Raw genomic sequence first — 24,293 nt, 5'->3', positions numbered from 1 at the left:
TTCGGTCAATATGAGGGCTTATTTTTTGCAGGTCGAGTTGTACTTTTAAAAGCCATCGCTGTTTTTTCTACCACGTTCACTGAATGCTAAAACTAACCTGTCATTCTTATTCTCCAGGTCATTACGAGTTTGTAGACACCCAACATGTATTGGTTATTTTTTATTTAAGTGGTGAAAAAAAAAATCCCATATTTACTTAAAAATAGCGCTATTTTAATTCTTTTTTTATATTGATAGATCGGGCGATTCTGAACTCGGCGATACCAAATATGTGTATGTGGGAATTTTTTTTAATTTTATTTTGAATGGGGCGACAGGGGGGTGATTTAAACTTTTATATATTTTTTATATTTTTAAAACCATTTTTTTTTACACTTTCTGCTTGCTTCAATAGTCTCCATAGGGGAGACTAGAAGCTGCAGTTTGCTGATCGTTTCTACTGTATACAGGCGACGAGCAGATCCCCCTCTATGCAGGAGAAATGCTCCTGTGCTATGAGCGCCGACCACTAGGTGGCGCTCATAGCTAGCGAGACATGACAACCACAGGGGTCTGCTGCCGACCCATCGGTGACCTGCGATCACGTGACGGGATCACCGATGGGCGGGGCTAAGGCCGCACTTCTGGCGCGGCTCTGTTAAATGACGCTGTCAGAGGTTGACAGCAGCGTTTAACTGGTTAACAGCCACGGGTGGATCGCGATTCCACCCGCGGCTGTTGTGGGCACATGTCAGCTGTAAGAGTCAGCCGACATGTGCCCGGTTCAGTGCGGGCTCCGCGCCGGAGCCCGCTCTGAACCGGGGGTAATAACCTATAGCGTACTAATGTGTCATAGGCTATTAAGAGGTTAATAATAATCATATGAAGAATATGGGAGATTCTACCAACCAGTACTTGCCAGAAATTCCTGCAGCTCCTTTAATGTTGCTGTAGGTCTCTTGGCAGCCTCCTGGGCCAATTTTCTTTTATTTCTTTTCATCAATTTTTGCGGTACAAAAAATGGTGCCAAATTCAAGCCTCTTCTTAATGACCGTCTTCACAGTGCTCCATGGTATATGTAATGACTTGGAAAACATTTTTTTTGTATCCTTCACTTGACTGATAACGTTTAGCAATGAGATCCCTTTGCTGTGTTGTAAGCTGTTTACAGACCATGGCATTTTTCTGTAAAATGCAGCTAAGAAAATGTCAGAACAGTGAAACTTTTATATGGGGTTAACCAGAGTCAACTGAGAGTGATGGCGGCGGTGTATTGACTACTATGTAACAGGAGGGTAAATGTGATTGATTAGTTTTGAATTATAAGAGGGTGTTCAAACTTATGCAAACACACTATTTTTATTTCCTTACTCAAAATGATTTGTTTGTTTCTCAGTAGCTTTGTGCAGCGCCGCAGTGCTAACATCGGGTGTCACTGGCCAAGTTCTGGACATAGCGTGTTCTTTATATCTGCCACAAGGGGGCCCTCTTAGCTTTTCAGTAGTATTCGTTGTAGACCACAAGAGTCGCCCCCGTTTGCTAGTACATAAAAATATTATGGAATTGCCTGATCAGCAATTCTCAGAAATACTTTTATTAATGGTACCCTCCCAGTAGCAGACCCAAAATAGGGCAGGAAAGGAAGCGTTACATTCCTTGTGGCTTCCTGCTCTCCTAGGATGTTGTACGAGTCCTGTAGGCAAAAATTCCCTTAACTTTTCATTGAAGCTTATTTTTTTATTTTTTTCTATACCATGAATTCCTTGAGGGGGTGCAGCGTCCCCTCCGGGGAGTGTCCACTATTCTGATACGTTGGGGGCTCTGCAATTGCCACTAGGTTCCCTATTTCTGCAAAATCTGCGTGGCGTTCTTGCTGAGCCCAAACTGTAATTTAGGATGATCTATGGGGTATTAACACATTCAGGGGAAGTTGCATAAAACACTGTTGGGGGGGGCCTTTTTTCCCCTATTACTTCTTGTGAAAATGCTAAATTTGGGGCTAAAACAGCATTTTAGAGAGATTTTTAATTTTTACAGCCAATCTTAAAAATTTCTTTGAAACACCTGTGGTTTAAAAATGCTTACTACACCCTAAGATGAAGCTGCTGAGTGGTGTAATTTCCAAATTGTGGGTCACTTTTTTTGAGCTATTTTGGTATGGTAAAATAGTCCCCACAGAACTTTGACCACATATGGAGTCAAAATAATATGTGGGGTTTTTTTTGGTCTTATTGCTCTTTGTTAAAATGAAAAATTTGGGGCTCAAGCAACAATTTAGTAGAGGAAAAAAAAATTTCATTACTAACCCTTTTGGTGCCGCACAGGAATTGCAAACTCTTTGAGGCTTTGAATACTTTTTAGGGGTGCAGTTTGTAAAATGGGGTAATTTATGGGGGGTGGCTCTGATATATATAGCCTCTTTAAAGTCACACCAAAACTGAATTTGTTCCTAAAAACTCAACTTTAAAAACTCAAGAATTGATGCCAAACGTCCCACCCCTCGAATATCCTTCCAAAATGAAAGGACATTAAAAAAAAAAAATGATGGCGGTGTAAAGTAGACGTACGGGAAATTTTTTTTTTACCAACCTTTTTGCACGGTGGTACTAATGTAAATTAAAAGTTTGTATATTGCTAATTATTCTAGGTTTTTCTGCACATTTCCCATATTAAATGAACGCAAAACGGATCAACCTCAATTTAGCACTAACATAAAGGACAATATATCACGAAAAAAACAATCTCTGGGTCCGGTAGACTCTTATATTATTACCACTTATAGTGACCGATGTGGAAAATGGGGCTCTATCAGGAAGGCGAACACGGTCTGCAGCGGGAAGGGGTTAATTGCACATTGACAAGCCGTAAGGTAATGTGACCAGTCCTTGTTATTGGTGGGTTAATGGTCCTGGTGGGCACTCGGCGCTCCGGATCCGTTCACCAGTAGATTGACCGCAGGCTGTGATTTCAGGTGTCGTCGGAGGATTCTCACGCTCAGTTCCTGATCCCCACTGGATCCCTGGGTCGTAACAGAGCAGAAGCTTCTCTGGAGCGGGCGCAGAACCTCAATCCCATGGTAGAAGTCGTCGTCAATAAGGACAAGATTGAAGAGAAGGAAGAGGACTTCTTTAAGGATTTTGATACAGTGAGTGTTATATATACCGTGCATAAAATCCTCCACTGCTGCCATCTGTCATCTAAATGTGCTGCTCTATGTAAGGGTCTTATATCACCACTGTAGGGGCCTCCTAGTAGCCAAAATGGCAAAGAAAGTGTTGCACCATTTGGCCGCTAGGTGCACTGAAAGAATACAATGGAAAGATGGTTTCTGACTCCTGTCAGTCACCGGCCAGAGAGCAGAAGGAACGCTTTCCTTATGAATATACCGCACTCATACACCTATGTTTCTGCTGTATTTTTTCTGCACTTAGAACAGCACATTTTTTCTCCCATTTTCCTACTAGGATTATGGATCCGCCGCGGTACATAGAGCAGCATTTTACAGGGATCCTGTCACTAGATTCAGCCACAGTGAGCAGGAATTGAATTGACTCATGTTTTGTTATACACACGTTTATTTCCTTTGTGTGTATTGAAACAACTTAAAAAAGGCAAATTGAACATAATTTCAAACATGACCTCAAAATGGATTGGGCAAAATTGTTGGCACCTTTCCAAAATTGTGGGTAAGCAACTTTGTTTCAAGCATGTGATGCTTGTTAAAACTCATCTCTGGCAAGTAACAGGTGTGGGCAATATGAAAATCACACCTGAAACCGGATAAATAGGGGAGAAGTTGACTCAATCTTTGTATTGTGTGTCTGTGTGTGCAACGCTAAGCATGGAGAACAGAAAGAGAAGAGAACTGTCTGAGGACTTGAGAACCAAAATAGTTGAAAAGTATCTCAATGTTACAAGTCAGTCTCCAGAGATCTTGATGTTCCTTTGTCCACGGTGCGCAACATAATCAAGAAGTTTACAACCCATGGTACTGTAGCTTATCTCCCTGGATGTGGACGGCAGAGAAAGTGATGAAAGGTTGCCACACAGTATAGTCCGGATGGTGGATAAGCAGCCCCAATCAAGGTCCAAAGAAATTCAAGCTGTCCTGCAGGCTCAGGGTGCATCAGTGTCAGCGCGAACTATCCGTCAATATTTGAATGAAATGAAACGCTATGTCAGGAGACCCAGGAGGACCCCACTGCTGACACAACGACATAAAAAAGCTAGACTGTAGTTTGCCAAAATGTATGGGAGTAAACCAAAATCCTTCTGGGAAAGAGTCTGGTGGACAGATGATAACAAGATGGAGCTTCTTGGTAAAGCACATCATTCTACTGTTTACCAAAAACAGAATGAGGCCTACATAGAAAAGAACACAGTACCAACAGTCAAATATAGTGGAGGTTGTTTTTCTGCCTCTGCCACTGGGTGCCTTGACTGTGTGCAAGGCATCATGAAATGTGAAGATTACCAACGGATTTTGGGTCGCAATGTTGTGCCCAGTGTAAGAAAGCTGGGTTTGCTTCCTAGGTCATGGTCTTCCAGCAGGACAATGACCCCAAACATACTCCAAGAAGCCCCCAGAAATGGATGCAAACAAAGTGCTGAAGAGTTCTGAAGTGGCAGCAATGACTCCGGATCTAAATCCCATTGATCACCTATGGAGAGATCTTATAATTGCTGTTGGGATAAGGCGCCTTCACATATGAGAGACCTGGAGCAGTTTGCTGAAGAAGAGTGGTCCGAAACTCCAGGTGAGACGTGTAAGAAGCTTGTTGATGGTTATAGGAAGTGATTGATTGCAGTTATTTATTCCAAAGGCTGTGCAACCGAATATTAAGTTGAGGGGGACAACAATTTTGTCCGGCCCATTTTTTGGGGATTTGTGTGAAATTGTCTCCAATTTGCCTTTTTTCCTTTTTTATTTATGTTGTTCCAATACACACAAAGGAAATAAACATGTGTACAGCAAAACGTGTGTAATTGTGACAATGTTATGGGAGAAATACTTCATTTTCTGGAACAGTTTCAAGGGTGCCGAGACTTTCGGCCATGACCGCATGTGTATATATTGACAGTACTGAGTACAGGTCATAGATGGCTTAGCATTAGGCCGGTTTCTTGCTGCACTGACTATTCATCTTCTGGGATCTATCCCGTCCTGCTCTCAGGTTTGCTCTTGGCATTGCTGTAAATGTGACTTCCTAATCTATTATAGGGTTGCACATGTCGGCTCCTTACTAGAAGCAACGAAAAGCTTATTCTGAAGTGTGAGGAAAATCCTAATTCTGCGCACGTGCGGTCTCTCTGTACGGAGAGAACAATGGTGGGCGCTCATTGTTATGGGAGGAAGCACCATTTTCCGAGCCCATACTGTACAAGTGTTGACAGGGACGCCTTTCTCGGTAATAAAGCCCCCCGCTCCCTATTTCAGTCTAGCGCCAGATTTTTGTGTCTAGGAGGAAATAAAGATCAACAACAGGAAGCGGCTCAGGGGGCCGGGGGTCACAGCTTGTGTTTGCCCGAATAGCAGAAGACTTGTTATCTAGACTTTTGCATCTTGATGTAACAATGTCCCGCGGCGGATTGCAGTAGATAACGCCGTATCATATATGTGTATAATATATATGTATCACATCCATTGTCTGGTTTCTGCTTCTAGGTTTGTCTGACCTGCTGCTCCCGGGACCTACTAGTGAAGGTGAACCAGATCTGCCACGAAAAAGGCATCAAGTTCTTCATGGGGGATGCTTTTGGCTATCATGGATACACGTTTGCTGACCTTGGAGCACATGAGTTTGTTGAGTAAGTTCGGCCTGTCCCCCTTCCTAAAGGTGCTGATAAAAATGTGCGCAAAGAGTGCCGATTGCGCATACAGCAAGTCACTCGATGATTGGCTACTTCCATTTATATGTTTCAATTTATTTTTTCTTCTCCTGCCGGGAACAATATTTCAGGCGATCACCCCCCACCAAAGGAGATGCCTCGCTCCACCAGCCAAACTATAGATGAGAAACCAAAGAAATGAGCCGGACTATGAGTTGGTGTACGTGCAAAGTGTAAGCACGTTCACACGGTGGCCTTTTCACAGACAAAACACAATGAGCACACAGTGTGAACGTGCTCTTACACTTTGCACGTATACCAGCTTATAGTCCGGCTCATTTCTTTGTACAAAGTACAAAATATTACAGCAAAACCAAAGAAATGAGCCGGACAATATACTGGTATACGTGCAAAGTGTAAGCACATTCTCACTGTCGCCATTGCACAGACAAAACCCAAGTAAAAAGAAACAAAACACAATGAGCACACTCTTACACTATGCACGTATACCAGTTTATAGTCCAGCTCATTTCTTTGGTTTTGCTGTAATTTTTTTGCACTTTTTACAAAGAAATGAGCCAGACTATAAACTGGTATACGTGCATAGTGTAAGAGTGTGCTCATTGTGTTTTGTTTCTTTTTACTTGGGTTTTGTCTGTGCAATGGCGACAGTGAGAATGTGCTCTTACACTTGGCACGTACACCAACTTATAGTCCGGCTCATTTCTTTGGTTTTGCTGTATTCTTGTACTTTGTTCATACAGCATGGCTCCCCCTTTCTGAGTTAAATTTTTTTTTCTTCTTGGGTTCTGTATGTAGATGAGTTTTGGCTTGGCTTTGCCCTGATCATGTTTCAAAGTTCACCAAAGGGAACCAATCATGTTCCTAAACATTATTGCCTTGCAGATATTGGGTTAATAGTGTATCTAAATCAATGCAGCTGCCTTGGGCTTTCAGTCATAGAGGCGCGGTCGGTGTGGCTTCACCCCTCAGTACACAGTGAGCGGCGGCTGTAACCTCGCTCCGGCACTGACTGACAGCCGGCTCCGCAGTGAAGGCTTCAAGAAGGTATATTTTCTGAAACCTTATTGTCGCTTTTCTTTAATATTCCCACTTTGTAATGTACAGGGCTAGACTGACATTTTCTTGCCCCCAATGCAGATCTGTGAACAGAATTTGCAATAAAAACCACATACACCATTAAATGTATGTCTTAGACCTAATGAGACTGGTGTACTTACTGTGAAAATCAATGTCAGCATAGGTGTATAATCCTAATATTAAAATGAGGATATTGAGTCCAGCTAAAGTGTGGGAGAGCTCAAGTCCAAGTGGAGTCAGTTTCCAGTCACCCAGCAGGACTGACAGCAGCAGCTTGTACTGAGCAGTGTGAGATCTCAGCAGGGAGGAGGGACACTGAGGAACTGTCAATCACACTGGGGTTGGTGGAGAATTAGTTAAAACTTTCAGAAAGGATTATACAGCCATTCTGACATTGATTTTCACAGTAGGTACACCAGCCTCATGAGGTCTGAGATCTGAGTCACTTGTGTAGATGGAGCAGTAGTGAGCATGCTCAACCACTGCCCTGTATTATTCCAATTGCATTGATGGAGATAAATAATTAATCCATGCTGTTTAAAAGCTCTCTTTATTGCAGAAATGGCTCCACTGTTGTCAACGGGCTGTGACTGGTACTGCAGCCAGTCCTTGTTTTCAACCTTGCTCACCTGAATGAGTCAGTGGTGCCATACCAGACACAGTCAGTGGACAAGAGTGGAGCTGTTTTTACGAGAAAACAGCCGCCATGTTTTTGTTTTCTGGGGGGTTTTATATACTTTCTGCTGGTACTGAAGTAAAAGCACCTGATTTATGTGATCTCACAATCACTCCCTGAGAGGTTGGAGTTAATCTCTGACGGCTTCCACCTTGCAGCAAAGGGTGGGCAAACACTCTGCCGCCATAGATATTCCAATGCAAGATAAGGAGGAAGAGCTCACAAGTCCACAATTAGTTTATATAAAAAAGTCAGGTTTTTTTTAAATATTTTTTTCTTTTATTACTTTTTCTCAAAAAGTAAAATAAATAAATAAAAAAAAAGCCTGCAAAAATCCGTACCAGGAAAGACTAAAATAAACCAAAGAAGGTATGCTTAAAGTGCTATTCACATTATTAAAAGGATCAATAATTTGTAGATCGGGAAGGGTCAGAGCGGCAGGACCCCCCACCAATCCAGAGAATGGGAGGTGGCATTTATTCTCTATGGGACCGCTGGAAAAAGCGAAGCGCAGCCCTCTCTGGACAGTCCCGTAAAGAATTAATGTAGCGTCTGCTCCTTTTCCACTGGACACTTCCTATCCCATTCTTTAGGATTGGTAAGGGGTCCCAGTGGATGGACCCTCACACCCCTCTGCAAGCCATCATCAATTCTGGGAATAGGTGATCACTTCTAATGGTTAGAATGAACTTTTTCAGTCCAAAACTAGCCACGATCTTAAGGGGTTAAACTCCTTCAACTCCCTAAATATTTTAGTGGGTGAAGCACCTGATATCTTGTGTCTGTGAACATAAACCCCCGGCGTGCCGGGTCCCATGATGTGATGGTCGGTGTCCTGTTCTTACCTTCCCCTGACACCAATAAGGTCCCAATGATGTATTCCCGGCTTCGTGACCCCGGAGTTGATTTCTTTCGGGGGGTGCATGTGGTCTGTGACGTGTAGGGGAGGCTGCCAGACCCTCGCTCCATGTCTGCGGCTATGGGTGCAGGATTGGACAGTCTACATTAGAGGTTTTCTATTTCCGCTCTTATGATATTCGGCATCGAGCCACTTATCACCTTCAAGTGAAAGGATTATCAATGCTATACCAAGCTGAATAGCGGCCGTGTAAGAGTTATGGCCTTATACAGCTAGATACCTCCATGTCACTAATGCATCTACCCATCCTTGGAGCCACCCAGCACAGCAGGGAAGGGACAGCAGTATATTGTACGGATAGGAAAGGGTTACCCAATTGTGTATCTATCCTAGGTACATGCCATAGCCTATGGAGTATTTGCACTGTCTTCATGCTGTGCTTCCAATAAGCGGGACACAGTATATGATCACAGCTGAAGATACGGTCATGTATGATCCCCAACTACAAAAATGTTGGGATGCTGAGTAAAATGTAAAGAAACATGAATGCAACAATTTAGAAAATCTCTCGTCGCCATATTTTATTCCCAATTCCCACAGATCAGAAGGTGAACGTTGGACAATTTTCCATTTCATTTGAAAAAATGAAGTAATTTAGAAATTGGTGGCAGCAACACATGTCAAAAACTTTGGGATAGGGTTAACAAGAAGCTGGAAAAGTAATGAAAAACCGCTGGAGGATGAATTCTCAACTAAGTCACACAACTGTGTATAGAAAGAGCATGTTAGAGAGGCAGAGTCTCTCTGAGCAAAGATGGTCAGAGGTCACCAATCTGTGAACTACTGCGTCTAAAAATTGTGAACCGATTTAAAATGTTAAAATTGTGATTACTATGGATATCCCACATCTACAGTACATAATCTAAAAAGATTCAGAGATTCTGGGGAAATCCATGTGCACAAGGGAAAACGCCGTCTGTCAGTATTAGATGCTCGTGATTCTCAGGCCCTCAGGCTGCTCTGCATTAAACACAGGCGAATCACTGCGTGGGCTCAGGAATGCTTCCAGGAATCATTGTTGGGGAAGCCAGTTCCCTGTGTAATCCACAAATGAAAATTAAACCTGTATCATGCAAAGAAGAATCCGTATTTCAACACAATCCAGAAACTCTGCAGTCTTCTCTAGGCGAAAAGCTCATTTATAATAGACAGAGGCAGAATGGAAAATTGTTCTGTGGTTGGATGAATCAAAGTATGAAATTGTGTATGGAAAGCACAGATGTCATGTCCTGCGGACTCAAGATGAGAGGGACCATCCTGCTTGTTATCAAGGAGCGAGACCGTTGAGTTTGACATCGAGGAGATGGGACCATCCAGCTTGTTATCGAGGAGATGGGACCGTCCAGCTTGTTATCGAGGAGATGGGACCGTCCAGCTTGTTATCAAGGAGAGGGGACCGTCCGGCTTGTTATTGAAGAGAGGGGACCGTCCGGCTTGTTATCGAGGAGATGGGACCGTCCGGCTTGTTATCGAAGAGAGGGGACCTATGGCATGGGTAGATTACATATGAAAGGCGCCATCGATGCGGAGCTCTATATAGAGGTGTTAGAACAATATGCGCAACCAGACAATGTCTCATTCAGGGAAGGACTCGCATATTTCAGCAAGACAACGGTAAACCACATACAGCAACCATCACAGCAGTAAAGCTCTGCAGAAGAGGAGTTCAGGTGATCAACCGGCCGCCTTCAGTCTGGACCTTTCACAAACTGAAAAACCTTGGCGCATTATGAAACAAATTTGGCAAAGACCCCGAATTGTGGAGCAGCGAGAATCCAACATCCGACCAGAACCGAACAATGTTCCTCTCCCAAAACCCCAGCAATTGTCTCCTTACTACTCAGATGTTTTCAGACTGTTGTGAAAAAGCAGAGTAGAGGCTCCACAAGGATGGACACGGCCTCGGGGGAACTTTTGAGACTTGTTGCTGCTATCACTTTCTATATATGTTAATTTTTTCAGCTGAAATGGAAAAATGTCCATCGTTCACCTTCTGAACTGTTCAGTGTTCTGCTGTGACTAAGAGATAGTGATAATAGATTTCTTAGTCATTGTATTTTTGTTTTCTCTACATTTTACAAAACTTTTTTGTAACTGGGGTTGTAATTTATTTGGTTAGAAACGTTTAATTTTGATTTTCTAAAACCTCCCAAATGATATGGAGCCTAAAACAAAAAATCCTAATATTTCAGGGAGAAGATGAAAGTTACAAAACCTAATCAGGACTCTGAAGACGGCCCAGAAGCTAAAAAGCCTAAGATCGATGCTGCGGAAAGCACAATGATCAAAAAGGTAAGAAGTGCCAGAGCCGGCCCACCTCACATTGTCCAGGTGGCTCCTTCTTTCTTTTATGAAGCCCCTCTAGCATACCTTCCGGTTGTTCCGCCCATAGATGTGATGATGATGATGATTGTTGTGGATCTGGTTGGCTTTATGATCATTCTTCTGTTCAGAAAACCAATTTTAATGTATTCTATTAGATAAATGTATTTTAATGGAGGAGTGGGGGGTCTTCTAATCAGGGTCCTCTTTGAGAGAGAATAGTGGTTTAGTTGAGCCTGTCTATTCCTGCATTAGATAGACAGCCTATTGATGTGTAATACTTAATATAACCTGTAGGGGCGCTGCAGGGAGCACACAAGCCGATTTGCTACTTGTCAACTTTGTAATACAAGAGGATTTTTGTAGCTTTCCTTTTCCATTAGGATGGGGTTATGTTCACACTAGTGTTTGCTGTGTACCCCCTCCTTATAATAATATGACAATCTCCCTAAAATCACTGACAATTCTGCATTAAAATGTGCTTTTTTATAGCTTCAATTTTATTGATATCAATGAGGGAAAAGAATACAGTAAAAAAGCTGAAAGAATTCACATGCTGTAATGTATTTTTTTTATAAAAAAAACTTCCCTGTAGGTCAAGTAAACACAAAGACAATATGCAATGTGTGAAGATTTTTAGCCGTTATTGTAACGAGTGGCTTTTTTTCCTGCTTAAAAAATTGGTCTTTAAAAATGCATCAATCAGCACTTCTCATTATAGGGGTTTCGGAAAATCTTTGTTCCCCGGCTACAGTTTGTTATAAAATAATCAACTGCTCTTTATTTACTGTCCCCAGGTCCAGCGATGAGTCTCTGGCGCGGCTCCCGGTGCCCGCTGACATTGCCTCGACAGCACGGATGCCAGTCAGTGAGCTCAGCGGCTCTAAAGGGGGCGTTCCATCTACACAGCCTAAGCCGCTGAGCTCACTGATTGGCTGCCGATTGGCTGTCGATGTGATGTTATGGCAGACCATACCAGGAGCAGCGGCAGAGACTCGGCCTAAAAGGTAGTTTGTTAGAACAAATGAAGATTTTCTGAAAGGAGATGAACCCCTTTAAGGACTTATTTCCAAAGCTGCATTTTTTTGTATAGAAAATCTGCTGCCTTTAAGAGTTCAATGAAACTGAATGAGCTTTAATGAAGGCTCGTGCCCACTGTGAGTTTAGACGCTGCATTTTCCCTGTAGACTTTTATGTAAACCACATGTAAAATCACATTGTATTATTAAAGGAGAACCTGTCAGCCAGTTTTTAGACCCCCAAACTAACATCATCTATGTAAAGTCTCTGAAATGTTGATGCCGCCCATACATTTGTTTTAGAAGTCCATATTTCCATTTTTTAGAAACCCGTATGTTTGTTTAATTTTTGTGCAAATGAGCCGCAAGTGTAGGGAGCTTGGCATGCACTTACAGCACTCCGGCCTCTCGCCCTCTTTCCCTGCCCACTGCCGGCCTCTTGTCAGTGACTGACAAGTCTCTTCTCTGTCACTTGCTCACCCCAAGATCTCGCACAAGAGCCTTCATTCCTTGGGCCAGGGCATGCGTTCTAAGGTGCCGATGACTTTGTGAGAGCTGGAGTATGGATCTGCGTATGTGCTGCCTCTGGGAATTACAACGCCTGTGCGACATCTCAGGGGAAGGTGGAGTATGGATCTCAGCATGTGCTGCCTCTGGGAATTACAGCGCCTGCGCGAGATCTCGGGGAAAGGTGGAGTATAGATCTGCGCATGTGCTGCCTCTGGGAATTACAGTGCCTGCGCGAGATCTTGGGGTAAGGTGGAGGATGCATCTGCACATGTGCTGCCTCTGGCAATTAAAGCGCCTGTGCGAGATTTCGGGGGAAGGTGGAGGATGGATCTGAGCATGTGCTGCCTCTGGCAATTAAAGCGCCTGCGCGAGATCTCGGGGGAAGGTGGAGGATCGATTGCGCATGCATCGCCTCTGGGAATTACAGAGCTTGTGTGAGATCTTGGGGGGGAGCTGGAGTATGGATCTGCGCATGTGCTGCCTCTGGCAATTACAGCGCCTGCGTGAGATCTCAGGGGAAGGTGGAGGATGGATCTCCGCATGTGCTGCCTCTGGGAATTACAGTGCCTGCGTCAGATCTCAGGGGAAGGTGGAGGATGAATCTGCGCATGCATAGCCTCTGGGAATTAGAGCTTGCGTGAGATCTCAGGGGAAGGTGGAGGATGGATCTGCGCATGTGCTGCCTCTGGGAATTACAGTGGCTGCGTGAGATCTCACGGGAAGGTGGAGGATGGATCTGAGCATGTGCTGCCTCTGGGAATTACAGCGCCTGCGCGAGATTTTGGGGGAAGGTGGAGGATGAATCTGCGCATGCATAGCCTCTGGGAATTACAGCGCCTGCTTGAGATCTCGGGGGAAGGTGGAGGATGGATCCGCGCATGCGTTGCCTCTGGGAATTACAGCGCCTGCGTGAGATCTCAGGCGAAGGTGGAGGATGGATCTGCGCATGTGCTGCCTCTGGAAATTACAGCGCCTGCGTGAGATCTGGGGGGAAGGTGGAGGATGGATCTGCGCATGTGCTGCCTCTGGCAATTAAAGCACCTGCGCGAGATTTTGGGGGAAGGTGGAGGATGAATCTGCGCATGCATAGCCTCTGGGAATTAGAGCTTGCGTGAGATCTCAGGGGAAGGTGGAGGATGGATCTGCGCATGCATCGCCTCTGGGAATTACAGCGCCTGCTTGAGATCTCGGGGGAAGGTGGAGGATGGATCTGCGCATGCGTTGCCTCTGGGAATTACAGCGCCTGCGTGAGATCTCGGGGGAAGGTGGAGGATGGATCTGCGCATGTGCTGCCTCTGGGAATTACAGCGCCTGCGTGAGATCTCGGGGGAAGGTGGAGGATGGATCTGCTCATGCATCGCATCAGGGAATTACGGCGCCTGCTTGAGATCTCGGGGGAAGGTGGAGGATGGATCTGCTTATGCGTTGCCTCTGGGAATTACAGCGCCTGCGTGAGATCTCAGGCGAAGGTGGAGGATGGATCTGCGCATGCATCGCCTCTGGGAATTACAGCGCCTGCGTGAGATCTCGGGGGAAGGTGGAGGATGGATCTGCGCATGTGCTGCCTCTGGGAATTACAGAGCTTGTGTGAGATCTCAGGCGAAGGTGGAGGATGGATCTGCGCATGTGCTGCCTCTGGGAATTGCAGCGCCTGCGTGAGATCTCAGGTGAAGGTGGAGGATGGATCTGCGCATGTGCTGCCTCTGGAAATTACAGCGCCTGCGTGAGATCTGGGGGGAAGGTGGAGGATGGATCTGCGCATGTGCTGCCTCTGGCAATTAAAGCACCTGCGCGAGATTTTGGGGGAAGGTGGAGGATGAATCTGCGCATGCATAGCCTCTGGGAATTAGAGCTTGCGTGAGATCTCAGGGGAAGGTGGAGGATGGATCTGCTCATGCATCGCCTCAGGGAATTACGGCGCCTGCTTGAGATCTCGGGGGAAGGTGGAGGATGGATCTGCTTATGCGTTGCCTCTGGGAATTACAGCGCCTGCGTGAGATCTCAGGCGAAGGTGGAGGATGGATCTGCGCATGTGCTGCCTCTGGAAATTACAGCGCCTGCGTGAGATCTGGGGGGAAGGTGGAGGATGGATCTGCGCATGTGCTGCCTCTGGCAATTAAAGCACCTGCGCGAGATTTTGGGGGAAGGTGGAGGATGAATCTGCGCATGCATAGCCTCTGGGAATTAGAGCTTGCGTGAGATCTCAGGGGAAGGTGGAGGATGGATCTGCTCATGCATCGCATCAGGGAATTACGGCGCCTGCTTGAGATCTCGGGGGAAGGTGGAGGATGGATCTGCTTATGCGTTGCCTCTGGAAATTACAGCGCCTGCGTGAGATCTCAGGCGAAGGTGGAGGATGGATCTGCGCATGTGCTGCCTCTGGAAATTACAGCGCCTGCGTGAGATCTGGGGGGAAGGTGGAGGATGGATCTGCGCATGTGCTGCCTCTGGGAATTACAGCGCCTGCACGCCATTTTGGGGGAGCAGGTCACTTAAGTCGCCAGTCCATCACTGACAGGCGGCCAGTGGGGAGAGAGGCCGGAGATCTGTACGTGAACATTGATCTTAGGGGGGAAACCTGCGACATGATTGATATTTTGCCGATTTATAATTTGCTCCACAAGTCTTTTTTTTATTTTGCATTTTGTAAAATCTTTTCCACCTGCTCCTTAAGTTCTCACCTTCTCTCCATCTATGGTAAATCACCCCTTCCTGCCCTCCCAACAAAAAAAAATGGCTAACCACCGTAACGTTAAGGGGTTAAGGTTCTAGTATTTGTATTGATTTTCTCTAATGAGCGGAACGGTATTGTGGTCAGTGAATGAGGACTTGAGAAACCCGAAGGCAAAATTCCTTGGCGGCCCGACCTGCTCACAGATGACTGATAGTGGGGTCTGCGGTCACCAGGAGAGGCCGTCGGCTTCTTCTGTAGACTCCTTGAAAGTTTTATCTGGTGGTACGATTATGTAATCTCCTCCGCAGCTAAGGACAGAGCCGCCCCCCTCATTAATTTCTTCCTCTCCGACATCAATTAGGACGCCTTAGGTGCTGCCGAATGCTTATGTGTTGCAAACGGGAGCTCATTTTTACTTGACAGATTTCACAAAGTGACATATTTAAATTAGAGAAACGCTTGGGGGATGTGTGTTTTATTCCCCACCGATGAGTGAACGCGCCGCCTGCAAGAATACAATGGCGGCAGAACATTTTGCAATTTAGCTGCTTGTCTCAGCGGGGCCGTAACTCCCTGGATGCTCGCGCGCTTGAAAAGACTGACAGTCTCGTGGAGCGCCGCACACTCACCTGTGTTATTGCTGGGAGTCCATCTTGGGGATTTTCAGGGGTGACATCATTATTAAATTTAGAGGCTCAGGACTGGCGGTAACGTAATGCTTATTACACGCTAGTAATATATTAGAGGACGAGTAAGTGCGCGGAGATCGGCTTTAAGAATCAGAACCCACAAACTTTTCATTGTGTAGTTGGCAAATCTACAGTTTATACATTAGTCTTTTTCATTTATTTTTTGCTTTTCTGTGCTCTATAGAAAATAAGTTTGTTGCTGTTGATGGAGCTTGTAATGGAATTTTTTTTTCTTATTTTATAGCCAAGATAATTAATACTATTTACTTACTAATGCCAATCAGATGTTTACATGCAAGTGAGGATGGCCGCTCGGGATCTTATCTGGTCAATAATAAAAGGCTAAATGTGGCCATACATATCAGATGAATCTCACCAAACCCACTGATTTCGGTGGGACCACCTTCTGCATGCAGGTGTCCCCTGACGCGCTCCTGGTTGTAGATATGAAAAGGGATAGGATGGGACATATTGTATTTCAACATGCTCAATCCTTTGTTCTCAAGGAGATAAGGCCCCAGCAGTAGTTACAGTGGGTACGGAAAGTATTCAGACCCCTTTAAAATTTTCACTCTTTGTTTCATTGCAGCCATTTGGTAAATTCTAAAAAGTTCATTTTTTTCCCATTAAAGTACACTCTGCACCCCATCTTGACCGAAAAAAACAGAAATGTAGAAATTTTTGCAAATTTATTAAAGAAAAACTGAAATATCACATGGTCATAAGTATTCAGACCCTTTGCTCAGATACTCATATTTAAGTCACATGCTGTCCATTTCCTTGTGATCCTCCTTGAGATGGTTCTACTCCTTCATTGGAGTCCAGCTGTGTTTAATTAAACTGATAGGACTTAATTTGGAAAAGCACACACCTGTCTATATAAGACCTCACAGCTCACAGTGCATGTCAGAGCAAATGAGAATCATGAGCGCAAAAGAACTGCCCAAGGAGCTCAGAGACAGAATTGTGGCAAGGCACAGATCTGGCCAAGGGTACAAAAGAATGTCTTCTTTACTCAAGGTTCCTAAGAGCACAGTGGCCTCCATAATCCTTAAATGGAAGAAGTTTGGGACCACCAGAAGTCTTCCTAGACCTGGCCGTCCAGCCAAACTGAGCAATCGTGGGAGAAGAGCCTTGGTGAGAGAGGTAAAGAAGAACCCCAAGATCACTGTGGCTGAGCTCCAGAGATGCAGTAGGGAGATGGGAGAAAGTTCCACAAAGTCAACTATCACTGCAGCCCTCCACCAGTCTGGCCTTTATGGCAGAGTGGTCCGACGGAAGCCTATCCTCAGTGCAAGACATATGAAAGCCCACATAGTTTGCTAAAAAAAAAACATATGAAAGACTCCCAGACTATGAGAAATAAGATTCTCTGGTCTGATGAGACGAAGATAGAACTTTTTGTTGATAATTCTAAGCGGTATGTGTGGAGAAAACCAGGCACTGCTCATCAGCTGCCTAATACAATCCCAACAGTGAAACATGGTGGTGGCAGCATAATGCTATGGGAGTGTTTTTCAGCTGCAGGGACAGGACGACTGGTTGCAATTGAAGGAAACATGAATGCGGCCAAGTACAGAGATATCCTGGATGAAAACCTCTTCCAGAGTGCTCTGGACCTCAGATTTGACTGAAGGTTCACCTTCCAACAAGACAATGACCCTAAGCACACAGCTAAAATAACAAAGGAGTGACTTCAGAACAACTCTGTGACCATTCTTGACTAGCCCAGCCAGAGCCCTGACCTAAACCCAATTGAGCATTTCTGGAGAGACCTGAAAATGGCTGTCCACCAATGTTCACCATCCAACCTGACGGAACTGGAGAGGATCTGCAAGGAAGAATGGCTGAGGATCCCCAAATCCAGGTGTGGAAAACTTGTTGCATCATTCCCAAGAAGACTCATGGCTGTACTAGCTCAAAAGGCTGCTTCTACTCAATACTGAGCAAAGGGTCTGAATACTTATGACCATGTGATATTTCAGTTTATCTTTTTTAATAAACTTGCAAAAATTTCTACATTTCTGTTTTTTTTTCAGTCACGATGGGGTGCACAGTGTACTTTAATGAGAAAAAAAATGAACTTTTTAGAATTTACCAAATGGCTGCAATGAAACAAAGAGTGAACAATTTAAAGGGGTCTGAATACTTTCCATTCCCACTATATTCCGGGCACCAAAAGGGTGGACAATAAAGGGGACGTAGCTCTCGTTGGCTCCGTCAGATAACTGTTTGGTGACCGTGCTGGGAACTGGACCCCACCAATCTTATTTTGCATATCGGCAGCACAACTATCAGTAGTTTTCACTTCACCAGTGCTGCAGTATCAGACCTAACCCTTTTTCTGATCAGGCTCTTAAAGGGGTTGTCCAGGACTAAATTATTTATTTTTACCATGAGTTAAAAAATGAACAGGCAGATATCTGCTAACTCTCCCTGCCTGTCCTACCCGGTGCCGGCTCAGAGCAGTCACTGGCAGAATTCAGCAGCTCTTCTTCTTCCAGGCTGCTGTCAACGGGGGCTTGATTGCAGACGTCATGCTCATTGACTGCTGGCTCCCCGCAGTTAGGCAGTGGGGAGCCAGCTATCAATCAGCATAACTGCAGCAGTCACGCCCCAGAAACAGAAGAGAAGCCACTGTTCTGTAGTGGAAGTCGCAGAGTCGCCGGCAGGAGCCGCGTGTGACCGCTCTGTGCCGGCAGAGATCGGCGCCAGGGCAGAACAGGCAGGTAGGTAGTAACCACCTATCTGTTAGTTCTTATACCCATAGTAACAAATTAATATAGTCCTGAGAACCCCTTTAACACTGGATTTATATTTTATATGGTGGGTTTTTTTTGGGGGGGATGGAGAGGTGGGGAATTGTCTTTTTACAATCTTTGTATGACACGCAGCTCTGGTATTACAATTTATTTATTTATTTTTTTTGCTATATTATTTCACAATTGGGTTCTCTAGTCTTGAAAACATGACAAATATAATCAATAAATATTATTAATGTAACAAAATGAATAAGTTATTAATAGTGCACTTAAAAATGCCAAGAGTTTCCATCTTTTACCATTTTTTTTTAAAATGCCTGTTTAAAATTAGGAGAAAAAAAATCAGGGCGACCTTATGGGAATATTCAGATGCGGCCGATTTGTTGCAGAAATTTTAGCGATTGAAATTCCTTATCCTACATCTTGATGTGATTTTGCAGCAGGCGCATGGACTTCTGCAAGCCATGTTCAGATGAAGGACAGTTGAAGAAGTGTCTGCACCGAAGACATTGTATTTGCTGTGGGTTTCTATGTGAGAAATCTGCAGCAGAATATATCTATATTTCACACTTTGAAATTGACGGTGAAAAATCAGAAGCAAATATACAACATAGTCTGCAGAAAAATGCAAATGTGATGCTGGAAGCGATTCCTCGCTTGTAGCCTAAATGCCCCTTTAAGAAGAATGACCGACAAGGGGTTCACCACTAATAAAATGTTATTCTGTAAAAGGGCCAATGGCGGTCTTAAAGCACCACCCCAGCGTATTTTTTTTATTTCACCACCGGAGTGGTATCACTGTCTGTTCCCTGCCCTTAGTATTATACTTACCAGCCGCCGTCTTCTGCTCTTCCCAGTGCTGCTCCGGCCCCATTCCACCATCTTGTACAGTTATTTGAAAAAGTTTGGGCACCCCTATTAATCTTAAGCTTAATGTTTTTTAAAAATTGGTGTTCTTGCAACAGCTATTTCAGTTTGATATATGTAATAACTGTTGGACACAGTAATGTTTCTGCCTTGAAATGAGGTTTATTGTACTAACAGAAAATGTGCAATCTGCATTCAAACAAAATTCGACAGGTGCATAAGTATGGGCACCTCACCAGAAAAGTGACATTAATATTTAGTAGATCCTCCTTTTGCAAAAATAACAGCCTCTAGTCGCTTCCTGTAGCTTTTAATGAGTTCCTGGATCCTGGATGAAGGTATTTTTGACCATTCCTCTTTACAAAACAATTCCAGTTCAGTTAAGTTTGATGGTCGCCGAGCATGGACAGCCCTCTTCAAATGATCCCACAGATGTTCAATGATATTCAGGTCTGGGGACTGGGATGGCCATTCCAGAACATTGTAATTGTTCCTCTGCATGAATGCCTGAGTAGATTTGGAGCGGTGTTTTGGATCATTGTCTTTCTGAAAGATCCATCCCCTGAGTAACTTCAACTTTATCACTGATTCTTGAACATTATTGTCAAGAATCTGCTGATACTGAGTGGAATCCATGCGTCCCTCAACTTTAACAAGATTCCCGGTGCCGGCATTGGCCACACAGCCCCAAAGCATGATGGAACCTCCACTAAATTTTACTGTGGGTAGCAAGTGTTTTTCTTGGAATGCTGTGTTTTTTTGCCGCCATGCATAACGCCTTTTTGTATGACCAAACAACTCCATCTTGGTTTCATCAGTCCACAGGACCTTCTTCCAAAAAGAAATTGGCTTCTCCAAATGTGCTTTTGCATACCTCAGCCAACTCTGTTTGTGGCGTGCTTGCAGAAACGGCTTCTTTCGCATCACTCTCCCATACAGCTTCTCCTTGTGCAAAGTGCGTTGTATAGTTGACCGATGCACAGTGACACCATCTGCAGCAAGTTGATGCTGCAGCTCTCTGGAGGTGGTCTGAGGATTGTCCTTGACTGATCTCACCATTCTTCTTCTCTGCCTTTCTGATGTTTTTCTTGGCCTGCCACTTCTGGCCTTAACAAGAACTGTCCCTGTGTTCTTCCATTTCCTTACTATGTTCCTCACAGTGGAAACTGACAGGTTATATTTCTGAGACAGCTTTTTGTATCCTTCCCCTGAACAACTATGTTGAATAATCTTTGTTTTCAGATCATTTGACAGTTGTTTTGAGGAGCCCATGATGCCACTCTTCAGAGGAGATTCAAACAGGAGAACAACTTGCAAGTGGCCACTTTAAGTAGCTTTGCTCATGATTGCATACACCTGGCTATGAAGTTCAAAGCTCAATGAGGTTACAAAACCAAAAAAAGTACGTCAGTAAAAAGTAGGTAGGAGTATTTAAAACAAGAAAATGATAAGGGTGCCCATACTTATGCACCTGTCAAATTTTGTTTGAATGCAGATTGCACATTTTCTGTTAGTACAATAAACCTCATTTCAAGGCAGAAACATTACTGTGTCCAACAGTTATTACATATATCAAACTGAAATAGCTGTTGCAAAAACACCAATTTTTAAAAAACATTAAGCTTAAGATTAATAGGGGTGCCCAAACTTTTTCATATAACTGTAACTGCAGCCCCTGACCGGAAGTCAAGGGTAACAGTCACAAGCTCAGTGTAAGTCTATGAGATTAACGTGCTGTCTCTCTATGACTTACGGTACATTGAGAAGTGACTTCTGGTCCAACCATCAAACGCTGGAATGATCCGGCAGATCACAACGGAGCGGCATCAGGAACAGCAGATGACAGCGACCGCTCAGTATTTTACTGCAGTTATAGATACAAACTGTGGAGTTGAAATAAAAAAATATACAATGGTACTTTAATATAAACATCCCAAACTCCCCTTTTGTACCCTCGGTGACCCTCTCCACTCCTGCCTGTGTCCCCCCCGCCAGTCTGCTTGCTTCATTGCATCACATGATTGCTGCAGCAGCCAATCGGCACCCACTGATTGGTGACGCTTTACCATTCCATCAAAGCCAGAAATAAATCTTAGCGCTCCCTTCTGAGTTTGGAAGTTGACCACTGCAGGCAATCAGTGGTCCTTGATTGGCTGCAGCAGTCATGTGAAGTTCCCTGCCTGGAGTGGAAGCGAGTAGACCGCCGGGGATCTGCAGAGGTACATCGGGGGTCCAGTGTGATTTATTTTGTTTAACTTTTATTGTTTTTATATATAATTTTAAGACAATCATGGGACCTTCTGTAGAATGAAACTTAGTAGAGGACAATCCCTTTAACTTGTAAAAAAAAAAAAAAATTATAATTTAGTTTGCAAAAATAATGTAGTTAATTGTGTTGTCATTTCATAGCTTAATGAGACAGTATAGCGATAATTATGTCCCCCCCCGTCTCCTGGTAAAAAAAAAAAAGCTTCATTCATTGGTAATCTTGACCTTCATCTTGGGATCGTCATTACCGCTGACACAGATTCACCTTTCCCAGTGAGGCGGATTCAGTGTCACCGGGCCGGTGAAGTCTGGACGAGTTCTCCTCCGGGCTACTGTCATCCACAATGGGGCTTCATTTAGCTTCTAGTAGACCTGTTGTTTTACGACGTGCGCACTCCTAAGACGCTCAGACGGCCCCGATCCTCACTATTAAACCAACAGGTTTCAAGTCAAAAGGTCAATCCACCTGGGGGCCGAGCCGGGCGGGGAACAGAGGCGGCTTTGTTGTATCTGGGGGGATTATGTCAGCGCGGGTCGAGAGGAGCTCGTCAAATATGAAAGGAAAGTTGAATTGAACTGAAAAAGTGACTTGGATTTTTTTTTTCTTCTGTGAAAGATGCACAGATAATTCTGCTGATTTATGCAGCTATCGGGGTTTTCCCACAGAGGTCTTGTACGAGATGAGGGTCTGAGTGCTGGGACCCCCACCGATCCTGAGATCGGTGGCCACACAACGACCAGTTGTGGAGGACCAGCCACGCATCACATGGTTAGCTTAGATTAAAAACGGTGCAGTGCTTCACTTTCCCCGCGGAGGCGCTGCAGGGATAACGAACACTTGCTGCCTGATTGCCGCTGATCTCTAGTGTCTTACCAAGAAGACACCCCGTGATCAATTTATAGTCCGAAGACCCTTCTAATAAAAAGGGATTGTCCATAGCCCCCCTTTTTAATCACATTAATATTGATCATCATGCCGGTGTCCAGCTTCAGACCCCAAAAATCTGTCACAGTTGTCAAAAAATAATTGTAACTGTATAAAGTTTGCAAAAAAAAACAAAGTATAAGAGAAAGTAGAGCACGATGTCCTCAGCCGCAGGAACGCTCAGTCTCATTATCCACCAGTGACATTGCAGCGGCCCCAATCAATGTTCCTCTGGCTGTCTAAATGTTTTAAAGAGCTGAGAGGGGGGCACGAAGGGGAGGGGAGGCCTCTGCTTAAAAATGACAGTCAGCTAAAGTTTTCCCGAGAAAACATTCCCAGCGCGACTCAAAAACTTCTCAGCTTGTTTTTTTTTTCTTTTTGTCCTTGTCAGAAAGTAGAGTTCTGCCGGTTGAAGGACGCTCTGGAAATCGACTGGAACAGCGAGAAAGCCAAAGCTGCGCTGAAGAAGACGCCTGCCGACTATTTCCTCCTGCAAGGTAAAAACTAGGTGATACCGAGTTTCTAGAAGTAAAACTTGTTTTTTTATAATGTTTTTTTTTTTTTAGGGGGTTCAAGCTTTTTGAGTCAGTAGAAGGTCCCAAACGTAGAGCGAGCGGTCCTCAGTGTGGTGGATGTCCATGCATTTAATGGCTGCTATCTAATACTACATTTTTCATCCTGCAAAACTGACTAGGACTCAGTTTGCAAATTAAGGTTTTTCTTGGTCAGATTAGAGGTGGTCACAGCACTTTTATGCCAAATGGAGTTATTGCCAAGACCGCGGCACATTGGGTGCACCTATCATCTGGAAAGTATAGAGTAGTGTTCATGGGGCTTTGACTACTTGCTAGAGTCAGATTACACTTTGGGTGAGTTTTTTTACGTTCTGATAAACTATATGGATGAAAAGTATTGGAGTACATCTCTTAACCCCTTAATGACGGCTATACCCACCCTGAGTTGCTGCTGTTTCCCGCACCATGACGGCTTTACTAGCCACAATGAGCTTGTGAGCACTGACTATTGACCAAGAGATGGCTCCAGCCGCAACTGCTGGGGGCAGAGTCTCCATCGATGCCGGCAGCCATCATGGCATTTAAAATGTTTTATAAGTGAAGGAAACTCCCTGTGTCAGTCCATTGGACGCCCGCCTTCGGGATTCAGTGACACAAAAATACCCTTTTTTTGTTAATCTAGTACTACTGCATGGTTAATGGGGTAAGAAAAAAATTGCAAGAACAATAGTAGGAAGAGGCAAAAAGTATTTAAATATCTGAATGAGGGAAAAAAAAAAGTTAAAGCCGTTAAAAGCGCATGTACAAAAAATCCCCCAAAAATGTGCCTGGTCGGGGAGGGGCAAAATGTCTCAGTGTTGAACTGGTTAAGGGGTTAATAATTACCACGTAAATTTAGCGGGATGACTCAGTAACTGCAGAGTCCAGACCTCCTCTGGTATGAACATCAGCACAAACACTGCATCCCCGCCGGGAGCTTCATGGCCGAGCAGCTGGATGCAGCCTTACATCACCAAGCACAATGCCGAGCATCGGATGGAGTGGTGTAGAGCCGACACCACTGGACTCTGGAGGAAACATGTCCTGTGCAGTGACGGATCACACTTCTCTACCTGGCGTCTGATGGAGGAGTCTGGGTTTGGTGATTCCAGGAGAACATTACCCCCTGACTGCATTGAACCTGCTGTACAGTTTGGTGGAGGAGGAATAATAATACTATGGGGATGTTTTTCAGAGAT

At 44.5% G+C, this 24,293-nt stretch overlaps 1 protein-coding gene across 1 annotated transcript in view; it reads left to right on the top strand.

The window, feature by feature from the left end:
* SAE1 (SUMO1 activating enzyme subunit 1) overlaps positions 1 to 24,293 on the top strand; it is a 37,832-nt gene that overhangs the window by 5,059 nt on the left and 8,480 nt on the right. The window contains exons 3-6 of the mRNA XM_073641436.1: positions 2,951 to 3,124; positions 5,645 to 5,787; positions 10,697 to 10,796; positions 22,932 to 23,037. Coding sequence (XP_073497537.1) covers positions 2,951 to 3,124; positions 5,645 to 5,787; positions 10,697 to 10,796; positions 22,932 to 23,037 — 523 coding nt within the window. The remainder of the gene's footprint in view (positions 1 to 2,950; positions 3,125 to 5,644; positions 5,788 to 10,696; positions 10,797 to 22,931; positions 23,038 to 24,293) is intronic.

The sequence above is a fragment of the Phyllobates terribilis genome, unplaced genomic scaffold, assembly GCF_046119375.1.
Source record: "Phyllobates terribilis strain yellow unplaced genomic scaffold, ASM4611937v1 Scaffold_7__3_contigs__length_470593459, whole genome shotgun sequence".
Lineage (NCBI taxonomy): Eukaryota > Metazoa > Chordata > Amphibia > Anura > Dendrobatidae > Phyllobates > Phyllobates terribilis.
The sequence above is the reverse complement of the archived record's forward strand: the minus strand, read 5'-3'. Positions and strand labels throughout refer to the sequence as shown.